We start from the raw sequence: 10,148 nt of genomic DNA on the forward strand, positions 1-10,148 counted from the left end.
GGAGCCAGATGAGGTGGTTCGGGCATCTGTTCAGGATGTTGGTGGAAGTGGCCGGGGAGAGGAGTGTCTGGGCTTCCCTGCTGAGGCTGCTGCCCCCGCGACTCGGACCCAGATAAGCGGAAGAAGAAGAAGAAGAAGATGGATGGATGGATGGACGGACATCAGTACTGTAACGTTATTACTGTACGCTCGGCCTGCAACAAAAAGCCACAGACCGAGCAGCAAGTACACTATTGCTTCCATGCCCTCCATTGTTTGTGATTGTTGTGTTTATGTCGCGTTCATAATGAAGTGAACGCAGTTTCGCGCAGCTGTGTTATGATGACCCCACCCACCGTGAGTCGGTACTCGGGCTGGTGGAAAAGGTACCCAATCTGAGTCGTGTCAAGCAGAGCCAAGTCGAGTCGAGTAGGGCTGGAACTGTATAGTGGATAAGGGCCAATAGTTTCCTCTAGGGATGCACAGATTCGATCCTGGTATCTGATATCGGCTAGATCGGACTCAAAAAGCTAGATCAGATATTGGTGACAAGGGGCCGATATATAGTGCTGATCCATATGGCAGATCTATTCATCTCAGTTCTATGCTTTTCTGTGTTTACACAGCCATGTGCGTCTCCTAGGTCATCAGCGCCGGCTGGTCTGTGCATTTTTGCCCAGTGGAGCATGATGGAGGATAACTACAGAGGCTCTGCAGTTTAGCTGCATGTCACACTTCTTTTGCTAACAACTCCGCCGGAAAGTTGCAACATGTGCAGCTGTAATGTTTCGACGGATGGCAGTCACGCTGAAAAATATAATGGAAGCCCAAAGGAAGAAGTTTATGTCAGCTGTTGCCGACTGAATCCATTAATAGAAGGTTTCTTCCTTCTTTGCAAAGTGTGAAAAAACGGACAGGTTATTGGATTGAATTGGTCCTGATCCTTGAAATGAAGGGATTCCAGCCTCTGGTTTAGCACTTGGAACCCAGGTACAGTTCACCATCAAGTCAGAAAAGCCTGATGTTGCCAAAACATGATTCTGTCCTCACATTAAGGAATAGAGATTGTCAAATCCATACCAGGATCGGATCGGCTAGTATCTGTATCGGCAGATACCAAAGCCCAGGTATCGATATCAGTATCGGGAACTAAAAAGTGGGATCGGTGCATCCCTAGTTTCCTCTGATAAAAATGTCGTCCTGCTTTCTTTCAACAGTGACACATATCACTCATTAGTTATCTTTGTCATGGAGAATGTAAAGAAAGGCCGTCTTGGCAACTGCATTTTCTGATAATCTACCTGAGGCAGCGATTACATTCATTCAGACATTCATAATCAATGAATCAATTAGTCACTGATGGTTTGGTAACATCATGAAAAGGCATCAATGTTCATTTCACTCTGTTTAGATGAAAGCTCCTCACAGCAGCTGTAAAGACAAAGAGTGGCAGGCTCAGTATTCTGATGCAAAAATCTCCCAAAGACACAACAAGACTTCAGTACTAACATTGATTCTTGTTATCTTCCAGTGGTGGACCTCTACACATGTGAAATTCATTTCAACACAGTGCGCCTCATCGCTGTCTTCATCATCTGTCTGGGTTTCCTCATGCTGCTGTTACCAGAGGACTGGGACCAGTGCATCATCCAGCTCAGCACAAAGCTGCGCAAACGTGACGAACCAGCAGAGAGCAGCGCCGAGGCCGGGGCCACCACAGGGCTCAACTGGAGAGGCAGAGCCAGAACCTCCATGTCTACATTTGCACACTGACTCCAAGAAGTATCTTAAAAGCAAAAAGACAAACGCAGGGAGAGAGACACTTTAAGCTCTCGGCGTGTTGATGTCAGGACGTTTGACCTGCAGCACTGAGAGAAAACAACATTGCAGACTGTTCTCTGATCAGTTTCACATCAGCCAAAGGGAAGAGAAGGAAGAGGAACAGAGCGTCATTCATTTGGCGTCTGTAACACTCAGAAGTGATCCGAGCTGGTGCATGGACTCATATCATTGAAATCCTACTTCACAGAAAAAAAAAGAGATCAGCTGAAACTGATCCAATCATGTTTGGATTTTGCTTTACCTCTTAATCATTCCATTCACCATATCCTCAAGCCTGGGAAGACTTGCCAACTTGCCTGATTTTTTCAGCCCTGAGAAGAAAAAAAAAGAAAAGACATACACCGTGTGGACTTGCTGTTGTACACATTTACACACCTTTAAGATCCAAAGAAGAATGCCTAAAATGCTGAATGCCTGAAAACAAAAGAAAGGTCAACAGAGGCTGCCTTCAGGTTTAACTTAATGACAAATACCTGCCTTTCATGCACTGTACATAGCTGTTTTTTCACACCTCCAGTGTCCTGGAGTTGTGGACCTGATGGGCTCATCTGGCGTGAAGGGACCTGTCTGGACATCTGAGGATCAAATTCAAGCTTTCACAACGCCTCACTCTGTTCCTCCTGAGAGAAGAGGTCAGGTCTTTGTCGATCACACTGATTAGCCCCCCCCCTCCTGTGGTTATGTGTTTTCCTGTGGCTAAACTCCCACTATGTCAACGCTGACACCCATTGCTCAGGCCCACAGATGAGTCACGATACATTTAACACCAGTATCTCTGTTGCATAAGTTATCAATGCATGAGAGGGCTGAGATTTGTTTATCGAGGAGTGCTTTTAGTCGGTCCATGAAGCCCGACATATTCTCTAACCAAGACGCAGGCGGCAACAGACAAGTTTATTAACCAAGCAATACAGGTTTTACATGTATTTATATGCATTGTACTTTGAATAGTATTAACTGTGACTTTAAGCGCCTGTTTGAATCTATACCCACTCTCTCATTTAATGCTTCAGGTGTCCCGGTCTGTGGATGGACTAAAAGCACTAACGGCTTCTCGTATAAGAGACAGCCTCGTGAAAAACCCCTTTAACAACTTCACTCACAGCTGTTGCTGAGCCGCCCTTTGAATTCAAATTACATCTAATGTTTTTTGGCTGGAACATGGAGTAATTTGCTGCATTTATCAGTTAAATTGTTTTCTTTCCTGAAGAGGTAACAGACAAAAGATGAAAGCTATCTTCAACTGAGGCTTCAGGACGGGTACGCTGACACAAAAGAATTCATCATATTCACATGGCGGCCTTTCTTCCTGACATCATGCTCAGGGTGGGAAGCTGCAACGCTGTTATGACTGTCATACTGCTGTGCTTCAGGATTACAAATCATATCAACATAGTGTTTCAGCCCTATGGGACAAACAACAGAAACCCACAACCGGACTATAATAAAACCCTTAAAACACCTAAAACACTCAAATCCATGGGATTTATTATTAATGGATACACAGGGTACACTAAAACATTCAACAACTAAGGACAAAACTCATGAAACAAAACAACACTAAGTCCCTGTATGGGAGGTGTAAGACACAAAGTTTACAACTACTATCACCTGAAGGGCTAGAGACACAACAGAAGGACATCGAGAACAGCTGTAACACTCACAGGGAGGCTGCAGCCAATCACAGACGTCTCTGGGCGAGAGGCGGGTTACACCGTGTGGCCGCCACTCAATCACAGGGCTAACATACAGAGACAAACAACCAGTCATGCAAACCTACGGGCATTCAAAGTCACCAATTAACACAGGGAGGACATGCAAGCTCCACACAGAGAGGCTCCTGCCTGACTTGAGGGGTTTAAACCAGGAACCTTCCTGCTGTGGGATGATAACACTAATCAGTGCACCACCACCACAGCTGGTACAGTAGTAGTAATTAGTAAATATTTCACTCCTTGAGGACAATTTATAGCAACAATCTGAAGGTCATATTTCAAGAAACAACAGGGCTGATCATCCTTTTGATAACTGTTATGCAACAGCTAGCTTTTAACAAGTCCATAGTTAGCATTAGCTAGCATTGATGTTAGTTCAGAATTGATGCCTTTTACATTGTTTCATGCACCAAATGGTAATGTCTGAAGTGGCTGAACGCTAATATAAGCTACTGAAGCTGACAGGCTATCAAATGTGTTGTTTCTAGGGATGCACGATATTGGATTTTTTTTCCGATATCCGATATGCCGATATTTTACAACTCATTTAGCCGATACCAATATTTTTTTCCGCACACCTAATTGCAGAGATCATCAATCATCTTCTGTGTTGGAATTAGCGTACAGTGTTATGGTGATACTTTTATCACATTTGTTATGTAATAGTCATTTCTTGTGCAAAATAAGAAAAATACTTAAAACTGCATATTTATGTATGACAACTGCTTTCAAACAAAATGAATACAAAAAGAGACATCCTACTTAAAACTTGCATGATGCTCTCCCTGAGAAAATCATAACAATACCAACAACCAGGGCAAATTTGGCCAATTTCACATTTGACATAGTGAGTAAACATAACCTCTGTTCACAGGGAACATGTGAAAAGTGCAACTGGACAGCAGTTAAACCCAAATTAAATTAAATGGTTTACTCTTTGACAGTAAATGTGCCTAAATTAGTCAGCTACATGTACCTTACAGACTGCTGCTTAAATTCAAATTTAACTGAAAGGTGACATATCATGCAAAATCGACTTTTTAATGGTTCTCTATCTAAATATGTGTCCCTGTCTACAAACCCCCAGAAAATGAAAAGAATCCATTCTGCCCCTGTTCTGATTTCTCCACCTTTCTGTAAATGTGTGTGAAACGAGCTGTTTCAGTTTTCAGTGTTTTTCATACGTCACAACGACATCCGGTCTGTAACGGAAGTCAGAGCTCGGAGCTTGTTCAGCCCATAGACTGTATAAAATACAACTCAACTCCTCTGTTTTTCATTACCTGCACACGTGTGTGCTAACAAGGAGCTTAGGAGGGAGGCATGCTAGTTGTAGGCTGTCTTAATAAACACAAAGGTCGATTTTACTCCCCACGTCTGCAGATTTGAAGATCTAGTGGATGATTTTTATTTATCATGGAAAAGTGCCAGCACTAGTTAGCATAGCCACATAGCTACATGTTTGTCACTGTGTACCAAGACACATGTCGACATACTGATAAATAAAACAACAAGATACACTAAATCTGTGACCAATGGTTCAGAAAGGTCCTGCTGCAGGCGCCTCTCCGTCAGGATCAGATTCTGGATCAGGTTCAGAGGGTTGAAGTAACGTGGGTCTGTGAGCAGCCGTGTATATTCAGCCAACATGTAAACATTAGATCAACGTGCTGGACAGCCAAGGTCACATCCACTTCCTGATGGGGCGTGGTCAGAGAGCTCATTCTCATTTAAAGGCACAGACACAGAAAACAGCCTGTTCTGAGCAGGGCTGAAAAAGAGGGGTTTACAGGCAGACCAAAATCTGATTTCAAAGTGTTTTTTGAGCAATAAACTTTAAAGACATGTTTTGGGGACCTCTTAGACCAATAATATTGATGAAAAAGAGCATAATATGTCACCTTTAAAACATGAGCCCAACATGTGTGCAGCAGCCCATTATTTTATCAGTTAATTATATCGGCGTGTTGGCCGATATCCGATAGTTAATTTTAAAGCCAATATCAGCCGATACCAATAATATGCCGATAATATCGTGCATCCCTAAAGTTGTTTCAGGAGGTTTTGAGTCCCTACTTTAATAGATTTGGATAACTCATCTGAGCTTCCCATCCTGAGTGTGACATCAGAAGCAAATGGTCATTATGTGAATATGATGATATCTGACCACCTGTATCTTTTATCAACAATCTGTCTTCTTCAAATTAAAGTCAACAGAGATGAACCCGAGAGAGAAAAGAGGCCACGCCTTGTAGACTGACCGGTGGAAACTCTGCCTTGTTGTGAATGTATGAACATCACTCGACCACACACACACGCTCGCTATCTGATTTTTACAGTGCCGCCACAGACTGCTGCAGACAGACTCTTTGTTACGACTCATCAGACTGAGTTGCATTTTTTTTTTCAGTGAGAGATCTCTCACAGCATCTTTCTGGACTACTTTTCTACTACTTTTTTTGTTTTTGCATTTGTTTGCTTACTAACTCTGAGGGGACGGTGAGTGACATCTGCAGGAGGAGCATGCACATACTGTACGAGCAGATTCAGCTGACAGGTCCACTTCACTGCCTTTTCTTTCTGTCTTTGCAATAGAATACATCAGCACTGTTTCCCATTGTCATTCTTTATGACAATAAATAATTATAATGTATTCCTCTGGAATTATTGCTAGACATAAATGTAAACCTTTGTAAGGAATGATGATTTTTACACTGAGATGCAACATATGATTATCACATTTGAGGAAGAGATATTTAGAGCGTTAATAAAAGATGAGTTTATTAGATTTACTGCTGGGTGTCTTCAGGTGTAATCACATGTACTATATAAAAGATTTCTTTTCAATACATTTCTTTGTCCAGCTTTGTTTTCTTCTCGACTTTGTGTTAATAAAATGAAAATAACTGCAGGCTGCATGAGGGCTTCAACAAACAGTATAAATATATTAATATGACATTCATCTGCTTTTACTTTGAACTGTTATATTTCAAACAGACATGTCAAATTAGCCTCTTAAATGTAAAGATATGCAGCTTTTATTTGTGACATATTAAAGTGAACTGCACCTTTAGGGAAGTCTTTTGGATAACAAGGAATCAGAAATATTTTTACAGCTTAAAATATAATTGATTAAGAATATTTGAGGCTGAAATTTGAGAAATAAGACTTACAGGTTGATCTACCGGTTTAACATTTTTTAATTTGTAAACATCTGCCAGTCTTTGTAAAATATATAATATACATTTTATAATTAAGGTTGAGTTTTTACCACAGGTCAGACAAAATAAAGTCCATGCAGACTTGAGCTTCGTCAAATTGTATTTTTTTTCAACAATTTTTTGACATTTGGGGATCAAAATATTAGTTAGTGACTTGAGGAAGCAGTTGGCAGATTAGTAATGATTATTAATGTTACTTTTAGTCCAATTAATCTGCATTTAAAAGTCAATCTAACAAACATGCTCCACCCTCACAGTGATCTGGCCATAGAAGAAGGTGGCCTGGCGCTCCTTGGTTAGAGCAGAAAAAGGAAGTCTGCTGCCCTCTTGTGTTCGAGAGGGGACCTGCAGGCAGTCCACCCTCTTAAATCCACTGGTGGCATCTTGTTCCTTCAGAGAAGATGGAGGGATATTGTCATGGTGGCACAGTTTGCATAGATTCTCTCTTGAATAATGTTTGAAGTTAGTGCTGACAGTGAAAACAGAGGAGTAATCTTCACAGGCTGAAGTCTCAGACCAAGAAGGCGGACTAAGATGGGCGGTGGTCAGGGTGTTAGGGTCGCTGTTCCTTCCACCATCCTCCTCCTCTGCTCTCAGCTCTCCTTCACTAGCCATAGAAATCCCCAGGCGAGCTATGATTTTCTGCCTCAGTCCCTGTAGAGCGGACTGGAAACGCTGACTGAGCAGAGCGTACAGAAGAGGATTGATGTCAGAGTTCAGCAACACAAGCAGGTATGAGAAGGTGACAACAGAGGGTGGGACCAGGCTGGACCTGCCTGAGATTGCAGTCTCTGCAGCCTGAACTAAGGCTACTCCTATGAAAGGTGTCCAGCAAAGGAAGAAGGCTAAAATGACCAGGAGGAGACGCAGCACGCCGTGGTGGTTTTGGTGCTGCTGAGAAGTCTGAGCCAGGAAGGAGAAGAAGCGTCTGGATGTTGAGTTATTCTGCTCTGCTGTAGTGTCAGGGGGAGCAGAGCCGGTGTAATTCCCCTGCTCTCTTCTGACCTCAGACACAAACTCTCCACTTAGGTGATAAATCAGTCTGGAGGGGCAGCGCAGGTGAGATGAATCACCAGGAGAGAGGGTTGAGTCTGGATTCCTGCTGCGCTGAACAGAGTCCTCCAGTGAATGGATCCTCCTTGCGTGGCTGCGGGCCACCTTAACAATGTTCACGTAGCAGAAGAGGATGATCCCTGCTGGTATGAGGTAAGAGAGGGCAGCCATGAACGCTGTGTAGCTGGGGCTGTTGGACCGGTTGACTGCACAGCTGTACATGGGAGCCACATAGCTGATGGAGCTCCAGCCCAGCAAGGGAGGGCAACTGGTGAGCAGAGCCTGCAGCCAGATCCACACCACCACAGCACAGGTCCTCCACAGGGTGCAGCGGGAGCTGTAGCGCAGGCAGTCCATGATGGAGTGGTAACGGTCCAGGGCAATGACGGCTAAAGTCAGAACAGAAGCTGTGCAGTAAACAGAGGAGGTGTAGCCCACGTACAGACAGAGGCCCTGCAGACAGAGAGACAGTCTCAACATGTGCATTTACTCTGGATCAGAGGGGACACTGTCTCTTTAAATGTTTATCGTATGTTTAAAGGGATCAGGTACATTATTACTAATAAATGCAATTTTTAAAATTTGTTTATGTAAGTCATCATTGTTTTTTTGATCCTTTCACTACCTTGCCTGCAGCTGTGATTCATTAGGACTCAAGGGACAGAAAAATAGCATGCGTATTCATCTGGAAAACTGCCTCCAGTGAGTCTTAAAATAGTCAAGATGTATTTGAGTTTACATCTCTTAAAATCTCTACGTTTCTTAAAATAAAGATCTGCTGATATCTTGCCAAATAGGTAGGATATCAATTCAGCGCACTTTTCATTAAGCAGACGCAAAAAGACAGAGGCCACTTACAGAAAAATCCACCCATCCCCGGTTCATGATGGATATAGCAACGAATGGCATCACTCCCACGCCCACCAGGAGGTCACTGATTGCCAGGTTCATGATCAGCACAGACGTCACTGAGTGGAAACTCTTGGTTGCAGCCACGATGACAATGACGAGAATGTTACCTACGCAGAAACACACACGTCACAGAGGTCAGATCAGATTTATTCCATAGAGCCTTATTTTCCATCTGTAATTAATTATACTTCCATTGTTCCTCAATTATGCATAGTCAGAAAAATATGCACAGTTAAGAGAAACCACAATAAAGACTAACTGGAACTTTGAGATGTTGATATGGTAATTTGATGGACTGCAAAATGATGAGCCCATGACTGTGAACAAACAAACATTCATTCAAGTACCTTTTTTTTTAAAATTCTAACAAAATGAAGAGTCAATGGATCAATTCATTAAATTCTGAGGGTTTTAGTAACAAAAAAAAAATACAATAATTCTGAATAATACAACACCTGTTTCTCCAGAACAGTATCCCAGTTAGTTTCTTATTTTTAGCCTTTTCTTTGCTAATATTTTATTTTATTTATTTATTTATTTATTTATTTATTTATTTATTTATTTATTTATTTATTCACAAGTCACAAGTTTAGCAATAGTAAAATGCTGCAAAAATGTACATTGACAGTAAAAGAAACCTCAATTTTTTACATTTCAAGCTTACTAACTGAAGTTAAGTTATACTGAAAACTGAAATATGTTAGACTTAAGGATCTGTAGCTTTTCTTTCATAGGCTAAAGGTCAAATAATGGAGGTAAAATTAAAAATCTTTAAATTAAAAATCTATAGTATTTTTTTTAAATCTCTATCATTATTAAATGAGTCATTGACCATGAATATAATCATTAGTTAAAACCCATTTCCAACTGGTGCCTTAATAGAGCAAGTGAAAACTTTTCCATTAGAGAAACCACAGAAATGAAGGTACATCACTCCATCAATCATCCTTAGGGTGCTGGACAAAGACACTGTAATGATTCAGTGTACTTTTAAACTCTTAAATAGCATTAATTCATTTTAAATCATTAGGAAAGAGTGGGAGCGACGTAGGCATTCTGTACGTGATCTATCCATTTCCTTAAGAGCAGGTACAAACAAAAGGTTCTGTACCTGTCACAGCCCCCAAACACATCAGCACCATCAGGATCTCCAGGACCAGCCTGGCCCGCTCCGACACACCGAGCCCTGCATCCCCCGTCCGGCTCGCATTGACCGCCGACGCTGTCTGCAGAGAAGACCCCTGCTCGGGCCCCATGTCCCATTCAAACAGCTGCTGTCCTCACATGATGAAACACTGCACACAAGTGACTTGATGGAAAAAGGAATGAGTGTGATCAGATGTGCTCCCATCTGCTCTCCCTCTGGTCGGACGGTCTCCAGGTGAACCAAGTGCTTCACTCTTTTGAGGGAAGGGAGGAGGATGCA

At 42.2% G+C, this 10,148-nt stretch overlaps 2 protein-coding genes across 2 annotated transcripts in view; one reads left to right on the top strand and one right to left on the bottom strand.

Annotated features, from left to right (window-relative positions):
• Positions 1-6,387, top strand: part of slc35f3b (solute carrier family 35 member F3b) — a 112,485-nt gene extending 106,098 nt beyond the window's left edge. Inside the window, exon 10 of the mRNA XM_034682770.1 lies at positions 1,511-6,387. Coding sequence (XP_034538661.1) covers positions 1,511-1,752 — 242 coding nt within the window. The 3' untranslated portion in view covers positions 1,753-6,387. The remainder of the gene's footprint in view (positions 1-1,510) is intronic.
• Positions 6,388-6,722: 335 nt separating this feature from the next.
• Positions 6,723-10,127, bottom strand: LOC117811731 (5-hydroxytryptamine receptor 1D). The gene is made up of 3 exons (XM_034682166.1): positions 9,834-10,127; positions 8,669-8,829; positions 6,723-8,263 (listed from the first exon to the last, which is right to left on the bottom strand). Exons 1-3 carry the CDS (start codon positions 9,976-9,978, stop codon positions 6,989-6,991), a joined length of 1,581 nt encoding a protein of 526 aa, XP_034538057.1. The 5' UTR covers positions 9,979-10,127; the 3' UTR covers positions 6,723-6,988.
• Between the last annotated feature and the right edge of the window lie 21 nt (positions 10,128-10,148).

The sequence above is a fragment of the Notolabrus celidotus genome, chromosome 4 (assembly GCF_009762535.1).
Source record: "Notolabrus celidotus isolate fNotCel1 chromosome 4, fNotCel1.pri, whole genome shotgun sequence".
Lineage (NCBI taxonomy): Eukaryota > Metazoa > Chordata > Actinopteri > Labriformes > Labridae > Notolabrus > Notolabrus celidotus.

Bases quoted from the DNA above. Each gene is read 5' to 3' on its own strand.
- LOC117811731 (XM_034682166.1), bottom strand. From the start codon at position 9,978: ATGGGGCCCGAGCAGGGGTCTTCTCTGCAGACAGCGTCGGCGGTCAAT. The intron at 8,830-9,833 runs GTACAGAACCTT...GTTTCTGCGTAG, and splicing joins GTGTTTGGGGGCTGTGACAG to GTAACATTCTCGTCATTGTC. The intron at 8,264-8,668 runs GTAAGTGGCCTC...CTCTGTCTGCAG, and splicing joins GGGGATGGGTGGATTTTTCT to GGCCTCTGTCTGTACGTGGG.